This window comes from Pituophis catenifer, unplaced genomic scaffold, assembly GCF_029215685.1.
Source record: "Pituophis catenifer annectens isolate HBS135680 unplaced genomic scaffold, rPitCat1.0.hap2 SCAF_1, whole genome shotgun sequence".
Taxonomy (NCBI): Eukaryota; Metazoa; Chordata; class Lepidosauria; order Squamata; family Colubridae; genus Pituophis; species Pituophis catenifer.
This window is the reverse complement of record NW_027256881.1, coordinates 331,133,128-331,157,207: the sequence shown is the minus strand read 5'-3', so window position 1 is coordinate 331,157,207 and position 24,080 is coordinate 331,133,128. Positions and strand designations below refer to the sequence as shown.

At 45.0% G+C, this 24,080-nt stretch overlaps 1 protein-coding gene across 2 annotated transcripts in view; it reads left to right on the top strand.

The window, feature by feature from the left end:
* The first annotated feature begins 2,550 nt into the window (after positions 1-2,550).
* PIK3R2 (phosphoinositide-3-kinase regulatory subunit 2) overlaps positions 2,551-24,080 on the top strand; it is a 40,325-nt gene continuing 18,795 nt past the window's right edge. The window contains exons 1-6 of one of the 2 annotated variants that reach the window (XM_070943379.1): positions 2,551-2,629; positions 12,675-13,328; positions 18,455-18,547; positions 19,813-19,875; positions 22,084-22,218; positions 23,384-23,588. In XM_070943379.1, coding sequence (XP_070799480.1) covers positions 12,995-13,328; positions 18,455-18,547; positions 19,813-19,875; positions 22,084-22,218; positions 23,384-23,588 — 830 coding nt within the window. In that variant the 5' untranslated portion in view covers positions 2,551-2,629; positions 12,675-12,994. The remainder of the gene's footprint in view (positions 2,630-12,674; positions 13,329-18,454; positions 18,548-19,812; positions 19,876-22,083; positions 22,219-23,383; positions 23,589-24,080) is intronic. The other variant, XM_070943388.1, reaches the window with a different exon arrangement.

Below are 24,080 nucleotides of genomic sequence, written 5' to 3'. Positions count from 1 at the left end.
TGACCCTCTAAAGCTGGGGTCCCCAATCTTTTGGACCTCAGGGACCACTAAATTCATATTTTTAAATCCCATGGACCACTAATATGATCTGCCTACTGACCGGCTGGGGCTAAGTGGTCATGTGACTGAATGGGCGTGGCCAACTTGTCACTCATGTCGAGGGGCGCCACACCAGTCTCTACTCACCCCTCCTCTGCCAGCCACTCCTCGCCTCCATGCCCGGGCTCCTTAGGGCCCCAACAGGAAGCAGTTGTTGGAGCTAAGCAGCCACCACGAGAAAGAGTTGGCAAAACAGCTGGCTCAGTTCAGATTGGATCTGACGGAGAAGGAGGCTCAGCAGAAGCACCTCACTGAGGACTATGAGCATAGGCTTTCCAAGCAGAGGGAAGACCTGCGGGAGTGCAAGGCCAGGTACCGGTGCCTGAAGCCTCAGCAGGCTGAGATGGACAGCCAGTTCCAGGCCATAATGCAGTCTCACTGGAACAAGGCCTTCCGGCTCTTCCCCACCAGCGGTGCTTCTCTCCAGCCTTCACCCAAAGTCCCGTACCAGGAGGTTGAAGTAGACCCTAAGTCGGAATTTCTGCTCCCTCCAACCCGCACAAAAAGACCCCGAAGGGGAAGTCTCTCTGCAGCAGCACAAGCGTTCATTGCACGTATCCGGCCCAGGGGCCGTAGTTTGAGGACCCCTGATTTAGTGCAATATAAAAAATGCAAATAATTTTTCTGTGGACCACCAAAATTTTCTCATGGACCACCAGTTGTCCATGGACCACCAGTTGGTGACCGCTGCTGTAAAGGATGCAAATGACCAGCTGTCTGCAAGGAATATAAATCCTTCCATTCCCCACTATCCTGTCAGAGCTGAAGAAGCTTCTTGGATGAGAAGCAAAATGTCTTCAAAAGAAAAACAAGAAAGTCCAGTTGCCTCTTGAAAAAGCACCTTTTGGGACAACCCTGACTTGGATGACCGAGAATCTCTACATACATATTTGGGGAGGGCTACCAGAGGCCTTTCTTTGCTGCCATCTAGCGACCGCTCAGATTTTCACAGCCCTTATCTGGATTGTCCTGCTTTATTATACATCTCTGTTAAGGGAACGCTTGCTGGCATTTAGCAGATGATAGATAAGCAAAATAGCTTCGCAAAGATTAAAAAGCCGCTTCCACACATTATTCTGTCTCCTCCCCCGCCTCCATCAGAGCATTTCAATGACTTTAGATGACGTAATAGCAAGCAGAGCAGTTCCGCGTTATACATCAGCTCGAGGTTTCGCCCATTTCCGCCTCCCGTCGATTATGTTCGTGTCCCTTTCGGTGAACGCGAGCAACTCCGATTCGGATGTTTTCGGCTTTCTCCGGAATTTACGCAAATCGCCTCGGTCCTGTTAGGTTAGGGACTCTCGTTTTTAGCTTTCACCGCGTAGAGGTAATAATAATAATAATAATAATAATAATAATAATAATAATAATAATAATAATAATAATAACGACAAATCACGGCGACCCTTATTTTCCGGTAGATAATGGGGTTTTTTTTTTCTCCCCCCTGCTTATTGGAAGTGGCAAAATCCTAGCACGGGTTGCTTCTTTCTATACCAAGCAAATGCTGGCTTTGCATAGTTTACAAAAGAAGAGGCAGGATTTACACTCGGGATATATAATAATATTGCTCGGTTGGCTTTAGCCCCCCCACTCCCTCCCCCCGGTTTCCACGCATCTTCCACCCACGGCCAGGGAAAACCACTCACCCCCTTGGCGTGATTAACCCTGGAAGGAAGACCAGCCTCGCTCAATGGCAGCTAAGCCATCTAAAAAGCGTTAATAGCTTGCTTCGAACCCCAGCGCTAAGAAAAACCTTATTCCCACGATTGCATAGTTTTTATTTTATTTTTATTTTTTAAAAAAGAAGCCTTGCCCGGAAGCACCCCAGTTCTACGGTTCTTTCTAAGACAGGAAATGCTTGACAGAAAATATAAAGAGAACAAACTTAAGATTTGGTCTCCCCTATCAATTAGACCAGTGTTTCTCAACCTTGGAAGCTTGAAGATGGGTGGACTTCAACTCCCAGAGTCCCCCAGCCAGCGCTGCTGGCTGGGGGATTCTGGGAGTTGAAGTCCACCCATCTTCAAGCTTCCAAGGTTGAGAAACACTGAATTAGACGATAAGAAAGCTTTGGTATCGCGGAGAGTGTTTATCTATCTATCTATCTATCTATCTATCTATCTATCTATCTATCTATCTATCTATCTATCTATCTATCTATCGCGGGGAAAGGAAGCGTTTCCTTTGCAAAATCCAACTTTTGCAGACAAAAGGACGAATTTGTCTTTTTTCCCAGTCTTCGGGCGCGCTCGGGCACAGACTCGTTTCTTTCCGCCAATAGCGTTCGGATCAGGCGTGTGGTTTTCTCTCTCTCTCTCTCTCTCTCTCTCTCTCTCTCTCGCTCGCTCGCTCGCTCGCTCGCTCTCCGAAGGCGAGACTTCGGTTATTCTCGGGTTTGGTCGTCAACTCTCGGCCCTTCCCGGTTTTCCCTCTTTCCCTGGGTTGCAGCTGCGTTCCCAGCGCCAAGAGCTGGCTGGAGCGAAGAGGGGGAGCTTGAGGAGGCACGGGAGCGCTTCGTGGGCAAAAGGTAAGTTTTAAGGGTTGCAGGGGGTGGGGGAGTTTAACTTGACCGTTCCATATAGGGGAGTCCCCCCTTTTTATGCAGGGAGAATTGACGGCCAGTCTTTCCCAGCTCCTCGGTGCATTGCCAAAAAAAAAAAAAAAATCCTTCCCGGGGGTGTGTGCGAAATTTGTGCCATGCAAATCCACCATTTCCAGTCGTTGCCGGAGGTGGGTGGGGGGCAGATTCGATGGAAGTGGGGGGGGGAGAAAAAAGAAGGGGCGATTCTCTGTGCTGTATTGCAGCCGTCGACTCTGTTATCTGGGTGCCCGGGGGTGGAAATAAGCTTTGGAAACAAAACTAAAATAAGGTTTATTTTTTGGAAATGGGCGCTAGGAAGACTGGGGGGATGGGGGGGAACGACTCTGCGATGAGTGGAGGGGGGGGATTTCTGCTCAAATTATTATTATTATTTTTTTCCTGTGCTACTTCCTTCCCGCTCCCCATCTGTGGAAAAAAAGGAGGGGGGACTTGGCCATTCCTGTCCCTCTTAATGTACTTGAGCTTTGCGCTGGTTCTGTAATGCCCTCGCCAACCCAGAAGGTACAATTAAATTTTAAAACATTTTTGCAAGAGGAAATTGCTTGCGGGAGGAGGAAAACCTGACAATTGAAGTGAAGTTGGGGGGAGACCTTGCTTTGCATACTCCTGCCCCCCCCAGAATGCTGTGGCTTTTGTGGTGGGGAGAGCAGGAAGCAACTAAGTGGAGTCTGATGATCTCTAGAATTTGAATCTGCTTCTTGAACCCAAGACTGATGGGGCAGGAACAGCCGCCTTCACCCTCTCAGGATTTCCAAGTTTTTGGTTTTTTTTTTTTTTTAAAAAGAGGGGGGGTGATGGTAATATTCCACCATCGTGAATAATGCATTGCTTTTCCTTTTTTAAAAAAAAAAAACAAAAAATCAGAACTTATTTTGCCAAGAGCATCTCTTTGTGAAGTTGTAAGAAGCGTCTTTTGAGTTGCCTTTTTGGTGGGTCTTCCATGGTTCAAGACAAAAAAAAAAAAAAAGGGAAAGGCAAATATTTCCAGGCTTTGCAGGCACAAGCCAATTATTTTGGGTGATCCTGGTTGCTAAAACGTTTTGGGGCCTAGCAGGCGGCTTTTGCCTTACTGTGTAGAAATTGTGGTGCTGTGTGTAGAAATTGTGGTGGTGTGTGTTTAGAAATGGCGGTGTGGTGTTGCAGGGCCTTTTTTCCAATCTGATTTCGGTTCTTTTGGCCATGCTGGTGTTCTCTGTTGCAACCTTTGCTCCCGAGTTGGTTGCCGCCTCATTTGGACCAGCCTTCTTAAGCTTGCTGCTAGTGCTGAGATTGCAATTGTCAATCTTTTCGTGAAAGATACCAGGGTCAAGAGGGTTATCTGCTGTATCTGTCATTTCTACCTGATTTTCAAAGTCGGTCTAATCTTATTTTCCGCCCTTCCTCCTGGAGCTACAATGAGATTTCCTTTATCTAATGTTCATGCATTGTCCACATCAAGAATTTAGTCCTCAGTTTTAAAAGTTTATTCCTTTATAATCCCTGATTAGGGCTCCTCCTCTTCCTGCTTCTTCTGCCTCTTCCTGCTCCCTGTGTTTTCATAAACTCACCTGCCAACAAAGCCCTTCTCAGCTCCTCAGACAGCTCCATTTTCCTCAGGAGCCTTCCTTGAAGCTCCTAGGGCCACCTTCCCTGTTCCCACAGGCTGTACCCATCCAACATTCGTCTGACTCTGGTAAAATTAAGCCCTCTAGGCAAAAGACTGTACCCCTTTTGTGTCTTGCATGCACCTGGTGCTTCCTTCAGCACAAATCCTGGATGAGCTGCCACATCTGTCGTAAAAAGTTGGAGAAGGCTCTGCCTCCCAGAGCAGGCTTATTCTGAACAGCAGCAGCTGCTGCCCACATTCCAGGCTGCATCTGGCACAGCCAAAATGTCGCTCGCTCAAGCGAGCTTTTCCCCCAGGAGTTTCAGTTTCTTCTCTCCTTTTTGCATCCTGCAAAGACGGGCGTCTGAACCATGTTCCTTCTCTATGTTTCAGAAGGGGCCTGTGTAAAAGAAACATCACTCTCTTCTCTCTAAAATTAGTGTAGCCCTGAAAGGTATTTACAGTACAAGTAGTCCTTGACTTTCAACCTTTTGTTTAGTGACTGTTTGAACTTAACAATGGCACTGAAAAAAGTAACTTAGGACTGTTTTTCATACTTACGACCATTTGCAGCATCCCCATAGTCACTTGATGAAAATTCATATGCCTGACAACTGGTCCATATTTATAATGGTTGCAGCCTCCCAGGCGTCACAAGATCACTTTTTGCAGCCTTCTGACTAGCAAGGTCAGTGGGGAAGTCAGATTCGCTTAACAACTGTGTTACCAATTTAACAACTGCAGTGCTTCATTAATAACTGTATCAAGAAAATGGGGCAAAACTCAGTTAACAACTGTCCCACTTAGCAACAGAAATTTTGGGTTCCATTGTGGTCGTAAATTGAGGACTACCAGTAATTCCATCCCTGGCAAGTTAAAATAAGTGGCTCTTAGGAGATAGTTGAAGAGGAAGGTGAGCAGAAATGAAGCCGTTGGACAGTAGAACAAAAAACCTGATGCCCTTAGTTGATTTATTTATTTATTTATTACATGTATTTATATGCCGCCATTCTCCCGAAGGACTCAGGGCGGCGAACACAAGTTAAGAAACAAGTACAATAAAATCATAATTTAATCCAAATAATTAAATAGTAGTAAATAATAAAGCCCTGAATCAGTCTCAGCCTATTTGTTTGAAAAGCCAAGTCTTCAAGTCCCGACGGAAGGAGCGGAGATCAGGAGCCGTCCGGAGCTCAGTAGGTAATTCATTCCAGAGGGTGGGAGCACCCACAGAGAACGCCCTACCCCTGGGCACAGCAAGGTGACATTGGCTCGCTGTCGGAACCCTGAGGAGAGCAGCCCTATGTGAGCGAACAGGACAGTGAGAGGCAGGCAGGAGAAGGTCATGCAAATATCCCGGACCTAAGTCATGAAGGGCCTTATAGGTGAGGACTAGCACCTTGAAGCGGACCCGGAGAACCACTGGTAACCAGTGCAGCTCACGCAGGAGGGGTGTTATATGGGAGTAATTTGAGCTTCAGTTGTCTTCAGTGCCAACCAGCATGGTCAAGGCAAGAGTGCTTGTGAATCCAGAGGGCCCTCTGGGTTACCCATCTGCATATTAGAATGTCTAATGAGAGTATAAAATTTGGAATGGCCCCAAGTTTATTTTAGGGAGTGAGGGATGTCAGGTTTCAGTGATTATTCTGCACTAAATTAGAAACTGTGAACAAAGAGCCAATTTCAGATGCAACCCATATGGACTTAATTAAAGTAGAACTATTAAATATGCTGAGGTGGGTGAGGCCCACTTCATGAGCTCTGGAAGGGTCAGAGGAGGATATTGTAAAGCCACAGGAGTTTTTGGATAGTCAAAGATATTGCAGGAAAAAAAAAAGCCATGTTCATCCATTATATCAAAAAAATCAGAAGGAATCTGACAGCACCTTTTCAGGCTAACAGACTTGATTGAAAGGCATAAGCCGAAGGTGAATCTGATAAAGTGACCTGCAGCTCACTGAAACCTATGAGTTTTAATTAGTTATATTCATCTGAAAAGGTGTCTTTAGACTCCTTTTGATTTTGGAATGTTAACATTTCAAAGAAAAAGTCCCCTGGAGACATTTGAGGTCTATAGCAGAGGTGTCCAGCCTTGGCAACTTTAAGACTTGTGGCTGGCTGGAGAATTCTGGGAATTGAAGTCGACAAGTCTTAAAGTTGCCAAGGTGGGACACTCCTGATCTAGAGGAAAGATGCCATTACTGATGGAGATGGCAAAAGTAAACGGTTTCAAAGGATGAGCAGAGAAAGGGCTTAGTTCAAGAGGCTGCAAGTTGTCCAAGAATCGTGGATTTCTATCCAGAATCACAAGGATAGGAACAATCAACCAGATATGGTGGATATGAGCAATTGGGATCTTTCCAGGTCTGCTCTCAAGAGAGAGACATAAGAAGAAAACTTGCAAGCTTATATAAGATCTATTAGCTTGTTTTGGTCTCTCCTTTGCAAAATAAGTCTATCTTTTCTATTCTGGTATGCGGTGGCTCAGTGGCTAAGACGCTGAGCTTGTCAATCAAAAGGTCGGCAGTTCAGCGGTTCGAATCCCTAATGCCGCATAAGGGGATGAGCTCCCGTTACTTGTCCCAGCTTCTGCCAACCTAGCAGTTTGAAAGCATATAAAAAATGCAAGTAGAAAAATAGGGACCACCATTGGTGGGAAGGTAACAGCGTTCCATGCGCCTTTGGCGTTTAGTCATGCCAGCCACATGACCACGGAGACGTCTTTGGGCAGCGCTGGCTCTTCGGCTTTGAAGCGGAGATGATCACGGCCCCCTAGAGTCGGGAACGACTAGCACATATGTGCGAGGGGAACCTTTATCTACTAAGTAAATCACCAAGGTGCTGCATTTTTAGTCAGGTTTGGAGGCTGTCCATTTAACCAAAGCCAATCCATTCAAAGCCACATATATTAAGAACATGGAATGGATCTTGTCAGATCACATTAAAAGGCCTGTTGATAGTTGTTTTTTCTAGATGATGGTATGGCATTAGTTTGCCATGTTTTTCTCTGTTGTTGTTTTTTTACCTTCAATGTTAGCATATATTTGGAATCATCTACCATCCAAGAACTAATCTGCTCAACCATGATAGATAAGGCAACCTTTCGGACCTCAGGGACCACTAAATTCATAATTTTAAATCCCGCGGACCACTAATATGATCTGCCTAATGACCGGCTGGGTGGGCATGGCTAGGTGGTCATGTGACTGGGTGGGCGTAGCCAACTCCTCGCCTCCCCACCCAGGCTCCTTAGGGCCCCAACAGGAAGCAGTTGTTGGAGCTAAGCAGCCACCATGAGAAAGAGTTGGCAAAACAGCTGGCTCAGTTCAAATTGGATCTGACCGAGAAGGAGGCTCAGCAGAAGCACCTCACTGAGGACTACAAGCAGAGGTTTTCCAAGCAGAGGGAAGACCTGCGGGAGTGCAAGGCCAGGTACTGGTGCCTGGAGGCTCAGCGGGCTGAGATGGTCAGCCAGTTCCAGGCCATGAGGCAGTCCCACTGGAACAAGGCCCTCCGGCTCTTCCCCACCAGCGGCGCTTCCCTCCAGCCTTCGCCCAAAGCCCCACACCAGGAGGCTGAAGCAGACCCCAAATCGGAATTTCTGCCCCCTCCAACCTGCACAAAAAGATCCCGAAGGGGGAGACTGTCTGCAGCAGCACAAACGTTCATTGCATGTACCCGGCCCAGGGGCAATAGTCTGAGGACCCTTGATTTAGTGCAATATAAAAAATGCAAATAATTTTTCTGCAGACGACCAAAATTTTCTCGCGGACCAACAGTGGTCCACGGACCACCAGTTGGTGACCGCTGCTTTAGACAATGGCCAAACAGAATAGTCCCTGGAAAGCTCAAACACTCACAAGGAAGCAACACTGTCTACTGTTTTTTTAATGTAAGAGAGACACTTTAAGGTATACTGACACAAGAGCTGGAAGTTTAACCATCCTGCTTATTATTGCCAATTGTTGTTTCCTGATCTATCTCAATTTCTTTCCCAGCCCATTCTCTATCCATGGAACATTTTTCTAGGGAGAATGCTAGATTGTTGTACTTGGACAGGAGTTAACAACATATACACACACTCACAAACACTCAGCCTGTTTAACTTAGGCAGTAGCAGAGATTGTATGTGTTGGCGTGGGGGAAGGGCTGATGGGAGATAGCGTTCCCTGGGATAGAGATTTCCAAGGCACAATAGGGCAGAAGTTCCTCTTGCCGCCGCCTTCAATTTCTTCCCTGGACTTGGTTCAAATTTTACAAATGTGCATGTTTGTGTGTGTGTGAGACACACACACACACACACACACACACAGAAAGAGAGCGTGCGAGAGAGAGCTATTGGTTGAAAGAGGGGAGAGTGGAAGAGAGATGAATTCCAGGCTTCTGTTCCCAGTACAGTGTGAACTTCTAATGCCCTTCTCTGCGGCTTGCTCCAAGTCTCTCCAGCCACTTTTTTTAAAAAATGTCCTAAATAAATCCATTGTCGTACATTTTCTAGCCTGCAAGAAATACTGAGAACTGGGAGCAAGAAAACTTGAGATATCCAGCTTAAAAGGGAGATGGAAGGGAGGTAAAACTTCTCTTGTTCATAAATGTCAGGCTGGGAATTGAGATGGATTTGCATTGCAATTGAGAAATTCTATCCTTGTTTTCAGAGATTCACTTGAGAATAAAACTGGTCTAGGTCTCTGGCCACTATATGCACATCTGGCTGCTTTTATTCCCCATCTTCTGGACTTTTGTTAGTGTGCTTTGTGAAGCGAAGAGCTGCTCACCCCCTGGCCTAACAACAGGGATTGCTTGTTCTGAGAAACATGACTTGGGATCAAAGAATCTCCTGGTTAGCTCAGAGCAATGTTTCTTATCTAGGTTTTCCTGGCTGTTTAATATACCTGGGGAGAGGTTTCTGGCACCTAAGGTGGCTATACAGGTAGCCCTTGACTTACTACCACAAGCCAGGGGTGAAATTCAGCAGGTTCTGACAGGTTCTGGAGAACTGGTAGCGGAAATTTTGAGCAGTTCAGAGAACCGGCAAATACCACCTCTGGCTGGTCCCAGAGTAGGGTGGGGATGAAGATTTTGCAATATCCTTCCCCCGGGAGTGGGGAGGGAATGGGGATTTTGCAGTATCCTTCCCCTGGAGTGGGGTGGGAATGGAGATTTTGCAGTATCCTTCCCCTGGGAGTGGGGAGGGAATGGGGATTTTGCAGTATCCTCCTGGAGTGGGGTAGGAATGGGGATTTTTATTTTTTATTTTTTATTTATTAAATTTTTATACCGCCCCCTCTCCCGAAGGACTCGGGGCGGTGAACAGCCAAAATTAAAAACACACAATACAAATATTAAAATACATTAAAACAAAATTAAATTATCTTAGGCTTCTCCAATTTAAAACCCCGTTACCCATAAAATTCACCAATTAAAAATTTTTTTTTTTTAACCCAGCCCGGCTTGCTGAAATAAAAAAGTCTTCAGGGCCCGGCGGAAGGTCCGGAGGTCCAGGATTAGTCGTATCCCTGGGGGCAGCTCATTCCAGAGGGCGGGTGCCCCCACAGAGAAGGCTCTTCCCCGGGGGGTCGCCAGCCGACATTGCCTGACAGACGGCACCCTGAGGAGACCCTCTCTGTGGGAGCGTGTTGGCCGGTGGGAGGTTATCGGAGGCAGAAGGTGGTCTCGTAAATAACTGGGTCCTAAGCCATGGAGCGCTTTGAAGATGAGAACCAACACCTTGAAGCGCACTCGGAAGACCACTGGAAGCCAATGCAGCTCGCGCAGGAGAGGTGTCACGTGGGAGCGCCATGCCGCCCCCATAAGTACCCGCGCGGCCGCATTCTGCACCAGTTGGAGCCTCCGAGTGCTCCTCAAGGGGAGCCCCATGTAGAGAGCATTACAGTAGTCAAGGCGGGAAGTAACGAGGGCATGAGTGACCGTGCATAGGGAGTCCCGATCCAGAAAGGGGCGCAACTGGCGTATCAGGCGAACCTGATAGAAAGCCCCCCTGGCCACGGCCGTCAAATGCTCTTCTAAGGACAGCCGTGCGTCCAGGAGGACACCCAAGTTACGCGCCCTCTCCGTGGGGGCCAATGTCTCGCCCCCAATAGTCAGCGATGGCACCAGCTGACTATATCGGGACGCCGGCAGCCACAGCCACTCAGTCTTGGAGGGATTGAGTCGGAGCCTGTTCCTCCCCATCCAGACCCGCACTGCCTCCAGGCACCGGGACATCACTTCAAGGGCATCGTTGGGGTGGTCTTTGCAGTATCCTTCCCCTGGAGTGGGGTGGGAATGGAGCTTTTGCAGTATCCTTCCCCTGCCATGCCCACCAAGCCACACCACGCCCACCAAGCCACGCCCACAGAACCAATGGTAAAAAAATTTGGATTTCACCACTGCCACAAGCCCAACATTTCTATTGCTGAATGAGCCAGTTAAGTGAGTTTTGCCGACCTTCCTTGCCCCAGTTGTTAAGTGAATCACTACAGTTAAGTTAGTAACACCGTTGCTAAGTGAACCTGGCTTCCCCCATTGATTTTGTTCGTCAGAAGGTCGCAGAAGGTGATCACATGACCCCTGGGACACTGCAGCCGTCAAAAATGTGAACCAGTTGCCAGACATCTGAATTCTGATCATGTAACCATGGGGGATACTGCAACAGTTGTGTGAAAAATGGCCTTACGTCACCTTTTTCACTTCTGTTGTAACTTTGAACCATCATTAAAAGTACAGAGTACTTACTTATACTTGGACTTCTCTGTCCTTTCATTTTTGCACAACTGTATTTCTAAGACTTTCTGAGTTTTTATTGAGATCTTCCCCCTCCCATGGCTTCCTTTCTACTATCTTTTTAGTATCAAAATTTTTATTAGTTTATCAGAATATAAATACAAAGGAGAATGAAAATAATGGGAAACTAGGAGAGAGGGAAAAAGGGAAAGTGGGGTAGAAAGGGAAAAAGAAAAAGGCATTGACTTCTTACTCTTTTTAGCACAGTAGAAGATAATAACATTACAACTTCTACTTTTTACTTTTATACAATAATATGTACTAGCCATTTCTATAACAATGAACCTATCTAATCAGCAAAACCAAAATCAGTTTCATTTTTTTCATCACAAGCACAAAATCCCAGGAGCGGATTCCAATTAAGACCAAATTAGATTTATTCTTTTCTTTGAATAAAACAATGTAACTGTCTCTACTTTTTTTTCTTGGTGTAGAAAATAATATATATTTCTATTTGCACTATTCTATAAGGATAAGCTGGAAGGAGTGACTTAAATTTAATGGAGTCAGGATAGATTTTTACTAGTCTGATATATGTAATTGAAATGAAGTTCTAATGTAGTTTTGTATTTGTAAAGTAGGTTTGAAAATGTGTTTTTTTTTCATTATATATAATGCTTGAGTAATTCCTAAAGCTTCTAAAATATTATTAAAATGTATTTGAAAGTACGTTAAGAAGTTTAAAAAAGGTGTATTAGAATTTAATGATTTTACAAATAATATCAAAGAAAATTTTTTAAAGGGATGTTGAGAAAAAGTTTTTTTTTTCCCTTTAAGGTTAAAAGAATCTGAAAGACTCTACTGAATTTTGCTAATGGAAATGATAGTCCTTTCTGCTGTCTCAGTCGTATTTTTGTCTGCTGTTTCCTTGTTCTTGGTATTTCTCTTTTAGTTTAGCTCAGTGATGGCTAATCTTTTTGCTGTCACATGCCAAAAGCACGGGGAGAGCAGGGGGGTGTATGTTGCATGCGCGCATGCTCACACCCATAATTCAATGGTCCCGGCCCCCCACACATGCGCACAACCCCCCTGCACTCCCCCGCTTTTGGCACACGATGGCATGGTGGGCCCAGTAGGCTTGTTTTTTGCCCTCCCCAGGCTCCAGAAGCTTTCTTGGAGCCTGGGGAGGGCGAAAACGGCCTTCCCCAACCCCCCAGAGGCCCTCCAGAGGCTGGAAACAGCCCATTTCCCAACTTCCAGTGGGACTGGAAGGCCCGCTTTTCACCCTTCACAGGCTCCAGAGGCTTTCTAGGGACCTGGGGAGGGCGAAAACGGCTTTCCCCACCCCCTGGAGGCCCTCTGGAGGCCGGAAACTGCCTGTTTCCCGACACCCATTGGGACCTGAAGGCCCGAAAATCAGCTGGCCAGCACACATATGCACGCTGGAGCTGAGCTAGGGCAACGCTCACGTGCCCACAGATATGTCTTTGTGTGCCACCTGTGGCACGCATGTCATAGGTTCGCCATCACAAGTCTAGCTGTTGTGCTGAGCTCCATTTCTGCTAGCTGCTCGGGACACCTTCTAAAATCAAGTATAAGTATTAGTCCTCTTACTAAGGAAACATGTCTGAGTGACGGCCTCCCTTCCTCTACCTTTTCCAGAGTCCTGCACATCACAACTTCCTCCAGAACACCTTTGAGATCCTGAGCTGTGGTTTGCCTCTCCTCCCCAGAAAACCTGCAAGTGCTGGATTATGCTCGTCACGTTCTCCCTTTGCTTCATCATCTGGTTGAATCGTGGCTTCAAGTTACGGGAACGACGGGGCTGTACTTAGGGCCCGGCCGTTCATGCCAGCGGACCCAGGAGACTTTCACCTTCATGCAGAGCACTTGAGAGGGAAGTGGGACAGCCACCCTCAGCCCACCCCTCTCTTCCACTTTTTCCCTCGCCGGTGCATTTGCTCGGCCTTTTCCAGGGGACTATGGGGAGCACAGAAGGCTTCCAGTATCGGGCCCTCTACCCCTACCGCAAGGAACGCAACGAAGACATCGATCTGTTACCTGGGGACACCTTGGTGGTGAGCAAAGGGGCCTTGCAGGCACTGGGCTTTAAAGATGGAGATGAGCAGATGCCGAACCAGATTGGCTGGATTCTGGGGGTCAACGAGCGCACCAAACAAAAGGGGGATTTCCCAGGCACCTATGTGGAGTATGTGGGGCCAGTGAAAATCTCCCTCCCGTCCCATCGTCCCAGGGTCACCAGGCCCCTACCCGCCACTCCTGGAACAGGAGCATCCCATGCTCCGGAGGAACAGGGTGAGTACCTGCGTCAGGGTGCAAAGTGAAAAGAAGGGCTTGCAAGAGGGAGGAAGAAAGTGAACCGGTGTGGCTTCAGGTCAGGCTTTTGAAAAAAACGCTGTTCAGAAACGTCCAGTCCAGGGAAGGCTACCAACAACAAGAACACACCATTCATTGTTCTGCTCCAACCAGTTTCCTGGTTCCTGTTGGCTGGACTTGCCATCTGCCCCCGCAGAGCAGAGCAGAGTAGGAAGGCCCAGCTACTCTCAGTCTCCTGAGCGGGAACAGCCCGGAAGGCTTGAGATGCCCTGCTCGGAATAAGGGGCATTTGCAAAGAGGTGATGCCTGGGTGCACACTTGAAGCCAGCAAGCAGTGTGGCCTCAAATTATGGGCTTCGGGGTCATGTGCAGTAACTACCACATCAAAGCGCAGAGTGGTTGTCTGAAAAGAAATCGTAAACTAGCCAAGGGAGACCATTTTTCTCATTAGGCTTCCCAGCATTTAGCGAGTGCAGAAGAGGAAGTCCTGCCAGGATGTGTTGTTGTTCCGTTAAATCGTAAAATCTATTTATATGGGTGTTTTTTTTTTTTTTTTTAATGGACTAACCAGGTACTCTAAACAGGGAGCTGCGAATGTGAAAAAGAAAGATGGATTTATTTTTGTAAAAACGCTTATAAATAATGGCAGGAGCAAGGATCTTGGGCGCATGAAATTAAATTGGTTGATGGATAGAGACATCCCAATTTGGCACCTTCCAAAAAATAGGAAGGTTGGAGTTCCCAGCTAGGGTGTGGTCAAACCAGGTAGAGTTTGATTGTAGCCACTGTCTTGAGTGTTTTGACCATATACTGTGGATACCCTCCTGTGGCTAAGAATTTTGGGAGTTATAGTTCACGAAAGAATGGAGGGTGTCTGGTTAGACAAGGTTTGTCTAAAGCAGTGTTTCTCAACCTTGGAAGCTTGAAGACGGGTGGACTTCAACTCCCAGAATCCCCCAGCCAGCGTTGCTGGCTGGGGGATTCTGGGAGTTGAAGTCCACCCGTCTTCAAGCTACCAAGGTTGAGAAACACTGGTCTAAAGCCTAACTAAAGAGAAGTTTTCTTCAAACAGCTATCAGTTTTTCTCTCTCAATACAGGTCGTCTTCAACTTACAACCACAATTGACCCCAAAATTTATGTTGCTAAGTGAGAAATTTATTAAGTCAGTTTTGCCCCATTTTACGACTTTTCTTGCCACATATCTTTTTTTTTTTTTTAATTTGATTTATATGCCGCCCTTCTCCGGAGACTCAGGGTGGCTTACAATGCGTTAAGCAATAGCCTTCATACTTTTGTATATTTATACAAAGTCAGCTTATTGCCCCCACAAACTGGGTCCTCATTTAACCTACCTTAGAAAGGATGGAAGGCTGAGTCAATCTTGAGCCTGGTAAGATTCGAACCTGCAGTAATTTCAGGCAGCTGTGTTAATAACAGGGTGCTTTAAACCACTGTACTACCAAGGCTCTTGGCACTTAAGTGAATCTTAAGTGAATCACTGCATTCTTAAATTAGTAACACGGTTGTTAAGTGAATCTGGTTTCCCCCATTGACTTTGCTTGTCGGAAGGGGGTAAAAGGGGGATCATAAGACTCCAGGACGTTGCAACCCGTCATAAATGTGAGTCAGTTGTCAGGCATGCAAATGTAAATCAAATGACCGTGCTGAAACGGTCGTAAGTGTGAAAAATGATGTCACTTTTTTCAGTGCCGTTGTAACTTTATAAACGGTCACTAAATGAACTGTTGTAAGCTGAGGACTACCTGTAAATGTTTTCTTCCCTTCCCATTACAGGTAGTCCCTGACTTACAACAGTTCCTTTAGTGACCGGTCAAAGTTACAATGGCACTAAAGTGATTTATGATCGTTTTTCATACTTACGACCATTGCAGCATTCCCAGGGTCATGTGATCCAAATTTAGACATACATTTTGGCAACAGATTCACTTTTTGGCCCCAAAAAGTGATCAGTGTTTGTGGCCTTCTGACAAGGAGAGACAGTGGGGAAGCCAGATTTACTTAACGACCATGTAACTAACTTAATACCGTAATTGCAGTGATTCACTTAACAACTGCAACAAGAAAGGTCATAAAATAGAGCAAAACTGAAATTAACTGTCTCACTTAGCAACAGAAATTTTGGGCTCAATTGTGGTCGTACATCAAGAACTATCTGTACCTGAATAGCCACATCTTTGGGAGACAATGGCTCCTTCCTGATACTGTAAAACCTTTGTGGCTCCTGGTGATTTTCAGAATGAATGACTCAGCTTTCTTTTTTTCACATATGATTTACTAATAATGTAATCCTTGGTGGGTTATGGGCTGAGCTCTCTCTGAACCCCAATCCCTGCCTTGCTGTCATGACTCTTGTTACTTCTTGGCTGGACTGATTGTGAGAAAATACAATAATCTGAGTGCAGTGCTACCAGTTGAGGCAAATATTTCTAGGAAGAAGTTTTGTTTCTTCTCCTCAGCAGGGCAGGTGTGAGATTTTTATGGTTTAAAATCCCCACATTGGAGACATTGAAAATAATTTGAAAAACTTTCTGCATCCATCTGTGAGCAACAGTGGGTGGGTGGGTGGAGGAATAGTTTTTAAGTGCTTGCTGGGGAAAAAAGAAAGAAAGAAAGAATAATAGCACCAGAAGCAAAAAAAAGTTCTCTTGGCCCATTTTTCTCCCATTTTCCCTTAAAAAAATTCTTATCAAGGTAGCTGAGAACAGAAACAGAATCCTTTACAGACAGCTAAAATCAGCTTTCCTTCCCATTTCCTTTTTCATTAGCTAAGTTTCATTGAAGAAGAGAGGCCCAATGTTGAACCATTGGAAGGGGAAATGGCCTGCTTGGTGTATGTGTTTTACACAGAGAGAGAGAGAGAGAGAGAGAGAGAGATAAACGAGTGTGCGTGCATGCACACACTGTTTCACAATCAGGAATGTGCTGACTTGACATTCTCCGGCTGAGCCAGAGGATTTGACGCCGTCGGCTGTGGGGCTTGGGGGCCAGAGCTGGCCTAAGGCCAACTTGCAAGGAAATAGTCCAGGAGCGTTTCTGGCTTTTTTTTGAGTGGGGTGACTGAGAGTGCTTTAAAAGAGGTAGAAATAGGTTTGAATTTTTTTTTTTTTACTTACAGAGTGCAAAGTAGAGCCCAGGGCAGCTGCAAAGGGCACTCCTGGCCAGGAGGAATTGGCACCTGTTTTACAAGTGAAGCCAACTGATTGCCAGATGCCCAGTTAAGTCTGGAAAAACCAGACCTTATTTAAATAAAATCAGGAGAATTGGCAGGTCATAGTGGAAGCTCCCTGCTACTTTTATGGTTCTTGGAGATTATAAATGTACAAATATAAAGATTAAAATTCTGGCCCTTAGCATCTGGACAGGTTCCACCTTTATGATCATCTAGCTTTTTTATTTTTACATTGAGTTCATTAAAAATGTTTGTAGCCTTTTGACTCCTAAGAACCTTCAGTTATGCCATTGATAATCTTTGCAACAATTGTTCAAAAACATGCCAGTGTTATTATCCCAAATTGCAGTTGGAAGGGTCCTAAATCCCAGAATCACTGATTGGCTATGTTTACACAACGTACCTTACCCTAAATTTAAGATAGCAATGTCCCACACTTGCTTGGGTCACATACTGCACGCATATAAACCTGTTTTGCTTACTGTGATGACCTTGTCACACAACTCATTAAGACAATCAGTGGATCATGCCCCATATCACACTAAATCACAAACTATGCACGTCATTTGAACCTACTGTCATGACTTATAGGAATTCAGCCTTGTTTCTATTCATTCCTTTCATTGTGATTCTGTATTAATAATAGGTCACAGTAGCTGTATTAATGATAGGTTATCACTGGATATATTTATTCAATTATCAAATTTTTACAGGTAGTCCTTTTCTTACGACTGTAATTAAACCTACAATTTTGGCCATAATTCGTGACGGTCATAAAGCGAGTTTCCATGTTACCACACCTGATTGTACAGGCTTTTTTTTTTTTTTTTTGCAGTCGTTATAAAGAAAATGCTATGGACATTAAATGAATGCCACAGTTGTTAAGCAAATCCATTGTTCATGATGTGACTTTTCTTTTGCCAAAAACATTGCTACCTCAAATTTAGGATAAAGTATGTTGTGTAAACATAGCCCAAATGCTGGATTTTGGCAAAAATATTACAAATTGCAATGATATGACCATGGGACAGAGCCATACATGCCGTCCATTGGGCATGTAACCATATGGATGTTGGAACTTTGAATTCAGGTTAGATTTTTAAGTAGCTTTTTTGGGGTATGCTATAACTTAAAAGTTCACTAAGCAACTAGTCGTAGGTATACTCTTGTCACAAATGTGATTCTGGGCAACATACAATAAAAGAGTTAATAACAAGTATCAACCTTTAGAAACAATTAAACAAATCCATTTTTCTCATTTAAAAATATTTGATGCTGCTCACATAATTTATAAGAGATCTAACTGGTGAGATAATCAAAATGTACCAAAACATTTAATAGGCAATTATCAAATACAATTTCTTATCAGGTACAGGTCATTCCCCCAAAATGATTCTTATAAATACCTTGCTTACTAAAAATCAAGGAAAAAATGAAAAAAAATGGAAGAGAGTTCCATGTTACTTTCAAAGTATTTTTTAAAAAATTTAATTAGATTTTGGTACTGCCCAAGATGAGAATACCTCCTACCCCTCAATGTCACTGCTGTCATAGCTTCTCCATTTTTATCAAAATTCTGGGTTTAGGAATTTTGATAAAGTAAGCCAAGCAACTCAAGGCAATTAGTCTAGAAATTGTCTATCACAAGGATTGTGGCTTCCTGTTATTGCGCCCTAATTTTGAGCCCAGAGGAATTGCTTTGGGCATTATAGAGCCCGCAATCCTTCCTCTGTACCCATGAAAAAAAATACATGATTTTTTCCTTCTATTTCCAGAGTTGCCTTGGAAAGAGAGATGGACAGCATATAAATTTAATAAATACATTTTAAAAAGTCTTCCCTTTTCAAATCTGCTTTTCTCTTTCCCCAACTATCTCAGGCCTTTTGCTGACCTGTTTTTCTGTCCATGTTTCAGGGGTGACACTTCCAGAACTTTCTGAACAGTTTGCCCCACCTGAGGTCGCCCCACCTCTGCTGTGTAGGCTGGTGGATGTGATTGAGAAGAAAGGTGAGCCAAAGGAGACAGCAGGGTTGTGTGAGATTTTGGCCCAGAGGCAACGCCTGCAAAATACACAGGGGATACTGGTATGAAGGGTACCTCTTGAAGCTTCCTTGCTGATGTTAAGACAGTCTGGATGGAAGACCACCTGGTGCTCTTTATGGGGACTCAGTTACATGATGGAGAATAAAGAATCAGTGTGACCTAGTGATTAATGGGTTGGGTTACCTAGATTTTTTTTCCATTTTCAACCACAGGAGCTCATGGGGTAGCTTTAAGCCATTCTCTCAATCCAATTTACCTCACAGGGTTGTTGTAGAAAAAATGAAGGAGGGAGCAGAGCGCTATTAATACTTACTTTGATTCTTGAGCAAAAAAGCAAGATATAAATGTAATAAGTAAAAGCAAGCAAAATAAATGGCTTGTCCATACCAAATGGACATAAATGGCTTGTCCATACCAAATGGAGTATAAGTAGTTCTAGTGTAGCCCTTTTTAAAAAAAAAAAAGTAATTTTTTTAATAGGTAGCAAGGGCTTAATAGAAGGGAGGAATCATACTCAAGAGCTTTTGGTTTAGAGACTCTCTGGCTCAGGAGTTGCTGGTTCAAAAGAGGCTTGTGGCCAAAGTTCAGTGCGCAGCCCATCATCTCAAAACCCTGGTTAAGAGTTTGTCAGACCTAGAAGCCATCTTTCTTGTCAGGAACCCTGACAGATTTAGCATGTTGGGTAGTGCACAGACAAATTGGCAGAAGTGGAGTTGAACAGAGGAATATATTGGCAGGGTACTTCCTGTGTCTACCCTCCCTTTTCGGAAAGGTTGATTCCCCCGGGATGCTGGCGCTACCAAGATTTCCGCTCTGCGGGCCAAAGTAGATAGACCTCCATGAATGAATCTGGTGTAATGATTGGAGTAACAGGTGAAGATTGGAGAGGCCAGATTCATAACTTGAGGTGAGGAAGCTCATTGGGTGACATTGTCCCAATCAGTCTCCTTCTGCCTATCCTAACAGGGTTCTCGGTGTAGGAATGAAACCAGTGTCCTGAGCATTTTAAGGAAAGAATGGGATACCAAAGTATAAATATGAAGATGTGCAGGTGGGCAAACAGGAAAAGAAAACAGCTCCTTTTCCTAAGCATTGGCCTTACTCCTTCCATTTTTATTTCCCTGCCCCCAAAGTGCAGCATCCCCAGCTCTCTGCCCCCCCACCAGGAAGAAGGAAAAAAAAATCTCCTTTGTGAAGCTAATCCAATCTGCTGTGTGTTGCTTTCGCAGGGTTAGACAGCAAGATGCTCTACAGAACATCTGGCTCCGAACTAAGGCAAGCACTGAGAACCGGTAAGAACCAGTTCTGCGGGGAGCAAGCAAGGCTGATCAGATGGAAGAGATTAGAGGCTGCAGCAGCAGTGCCTGTATTCAGAGCTTCTCAGCAAAAGACCCAGGCAGGGAGGGCAGAAGCAAAGGGGTGAGAGTGGTTGAGAGGGAGCAGAGCATTTATTTAAAAAACCAGAAAGCACCCCGTGAGTCCTGAGCCCATTTAGTTAACTCGCTCTAAATTCAAAAGCGGAGGGAGGCAGGATGGTTATACCACCCATCTGCAGGGCTCTGAATATTTTTGTGTGGGTTTGGGTGGCCTTGTGTTCTGCAGGCAGAAGATCTTAGGACATTGCCAAGTTGGCCACCTCACCCTAAATGGACTGTTTTGACTGGCAGAAGGCCACTCTTGTTCAAGATCTACTTGGATTTTCTGTATGCGTAGGAAGAGAAAATAAATTGGGAAACCCTGGACACATTTAAATTTGGGAAGGATATTTTGGGCTCTCTTCTTGCAAAATGGATGCCATGGGGGGGGTGGTGTGTGTCGTGCATTCACAACATGGCTGCCGTGGTAGGGATAATTAGTCACCAAACAACCACTTACCAGAAGAAAAACAGATAAGCTTGCTTTTTGTCACCATCACTAAAATTCCCCCAAGTTCCTGGCTATCTCAATTTATCTTTTGTCAGGAAATGGTGATCCTAGACACATTCCCATCCCCGTTTTTATTTTCTAAACTCACATTGGGTTAATTTTTTTAAAAAGCAACTGATCTTTGAGGGTGCTTTGTTCCTGGATTTCTTCTGAAAGTCAACTTTTGCTTAGATGGGCTGCCACGTCCGTGGATGCCAAAACCACCAGCAGCCACACTGCTGGTGCATCTCTGAACTTTCAGCTGTCATGTTTTGAATTCCTTCCGTTGACTTTAGCCCACACAAGTTAGTTTATGTCATCTGGGAAGTGCTTGTATTAAAAGGAACTTTAAGGCAATTGGAGAGTCAGAAGGCCTAGTAGGTGTCGTAAGAAGATCTATAAGCGGTGTCTGCTATTCAGTGGTGGGATTCAGCCGGTTCGCACCAGTTCAAGCAAACCAGTTGTTAAATTATCCATCCACCCACCTCTGCTATCAAAGTGGATCCTGGGCGCTGTGCTGCAATGGAGAAATGGCCAACGGAGCAGCCGGCGTGAGGGAAGGAGAAGGCCGCTTTCCCTCTTCCCTCTCCCTGCTCCTTCCCTCATGCCGGCTGCTCCGTTTCCCATTTCTCCATTGCAGCGCAGTGCTGAGGATCCATTTTGATAGCAGGGGTGGTAGTGGTGGTAATTTCACAACCAGTTCACCCAAGATCAGGTTGGCTGTTGCGGGAGACTCGTCCCGCATGTGTGGTGGAGTTGGAGGATGGGGATGGGCCATGCCTCCCATCACAGCCAACCTGACCATGGGTGAACCGGTTGTTAAATTATTTGAATCCCACCACTGCTGTTGTTGGTAGAGGCTGGATGAAGTAATGAGTCAATAATGAGCCAACAGTAGTCCAACATGCCGATAGCCTCCCACCGACCAGTACGCTCCCACAGAGGGGGACTCCTCAGGGTGCCGTCAGTCAGGCAATGTCGGCTGGCGACCCCCAGGGGGAGGGCCTTCTCTGTGGCAGCTCCTGCCCTCTGGAATGATTTGCCCCCGGAGATACGAAGGATATCGGATCTCCGGGTTTTTCGCCGTGCCCTAAAAACTTTTCCATCAAGCAGGGCTGGCGTGAAAGCCCCCCCCCCCTTTTTTAGTCTTTTTTAGCTTTTTAAATTGTCAAATGGATTTTAGTTTTCAATGTTTTAAATTTTTGGGCCACAGTTATATAATTCTTTTAATAATTTTAAATTTTGTATTGATATGTGTTTTAGTTCTGGCTGTGCACCTCCCTGAGTCCACTAGGAGAAGGGCGGGATATAAATTGAATGAATGAATGAACGAACAAACAAACAAACAAACAAACAAACAAACAAAAAAACAAACAAACAAACAAACAAACAAACATTTAAGACCTGTAGAGTCAAGGTGCCAGAAAATGATGGTGGAGCCCTTGCTTGAGTCTGGCCTGCATTTCCCATTGTCAGAGTCATCGGGAGAGTCAAGGCTGTAAGCTAGGAGATGGCAACCTGGCCAGAATAAACCAGGGTCAGCTTCTGAGTCGCTTCCTGGAACAAATCCTCTCTCACTTTTTCTGTCCCTGCAGACTGGGCTGTGACTGGCGATTTGGAGGTCTTAGATGTGCATTCCCTAGGCGAGGCTCTCAAGGGATACCTGCAAGATCTGCCAACCCCCGTGGTACCCCCTTGCATGCAGGGTGAAATCTTACGAGTGCTCCAAGGTGAGAAGAGCTTTTTAGGGAAAGGAAAGCTTCAGAGTGGAGGTTAGGGAGGAGAGATGCACGAACAGCTGCAAGCTGGGACAAAGACCAGGAAGTTTGAGGCTGGCAGAAAAGGAGAGCCTTTTAAATAAATAAACACTGACTTAAATCCTTTTTGCCCGCCTTGTACCAGGAAAGGCTCTAGCACAGCTTATGTAAAATCAGTAAGCGAGATATTCGTCCCGGCATGTAAGCTTACAGTGTAAAATACACAGCATAAAAGAGTCATGGCCAAGAAGGAAAGAAGCAAGCAATCGATCAATCTGGGCATCAGCTCTTAAAGTTCCCTAATCAAAACATCTCAGAGGCGGGAATGGCGTTTGCCCAGCTGTGGAAAGATGCAGATACGCCCCCTGACCATCTGATAATAAATAAGATTCTTCGATGTGCTGAGATGGACAGGTTAACATATATATTAAAAGATAAGAAAGACTCAATATATAATAAAAGTTGGGACAGATGCTTTGTCTGGCTTAAAAAAAGGTTAAACCTAGGGTGATAAGATCGTTTTATTAGATTAAATAGATACTTAATAGGCTATATAATTCTTTATAATTTTGGAAAAAACAGGCCAATTGTTTTGTAGATAATTAAAAGAACTTGATTGTATTGAAATGTTTGGTTAGGATGATATTAGTTAATATTAATTGGAGAGTGAGTTTAACTCTCGGTTAGTCATGTTGTTTTGTTTTAGTCTTGTGCTTATGTGTTCCTACATTTCATTTATATTGTTTTCCAATCATTATTATGTGTTAATTTTACTGTAAATATTTAATAAAGATATTTAAAAAAAAAAAAATCTCAGAGACGGGAGAAGCTAAAGAGTTGGTCGGTCAGCAGGACTGACATCATATCCTGATTCTCTGCCTTTGCTTCGGCCTCTGTTTTCTCAAACACCCCACAATCATTTGCCCTGTAACTTCTGGATTCCCTCCATGGTTTCTTCTCCCAGGATTTAATTTGAACGCTTGGTGGGGTTCTAGGTATGTAAGGAGTGCCAGCTTCCTGAGTCTTCCTAGCAGACATAGACATGTTTCAGTATGCCCAACCTTTTGGTGCAAAGATGCACAGATTCTCAAGCCTCGCTCTCTTTTCCTTTTGGAAACCAACTCCTGCTCCTCTCTAGATGTTACCCAACCGGAGCTTTGTCAAAAGCAGTTGCTTTCGGTGTTGGAGTCTCCAGCCATGCCTCTGCCACACCTCCTCACCTTCCAGTTCCTGCTCCAGCACTTTTCCAAGGTGGCTGAACAAGCTGAAAGCAATGGATTGTCGCCTCGGACCCTGAGTGAGATCTTTGGGGTTCTGCTCCTTCGTCTCCCTGCAGCTGCCAGGTGGGTGGCCCCAAATCCCCCTCTGCCTTGGGGCAAGGATGCTCCCTTTTATCGGCACTCCTGAAAATACAGCAGGGGGCTGGAAATACGTCTGGAAGGTTGCTGGGCCAGAGGTAGCCAATCCTTGTTTAAATTGGAGCTGAAGTCTATTTGATTTTTGTCACTTTAATGCTTCCTATATTTATAATTGTTTGTATTGTTCTCCTTCTTTGTATTGTGAGAGTCACTTTGGATAGCAAGGTGAATGGTGTATAAATTTAATAAAAATAAATAAAGTGGGATGGAATGGGGAGGTCTTTTTTAGATGAGAGAAGACCCCCCCAAAAAAGACATCTACAACAGTGGAACAGACTACCTATGGAGGTTGTGGGCTCTCCATCTCTGGAAGCTTGTAAGAAGATACTGGACTGCCATGGTTATGAGTATGGTTTAGTTCAGGGGTCTCCAACCTTTGCAACTTTAAAACTTGTGGACTTCAACTCCCAGAATTCC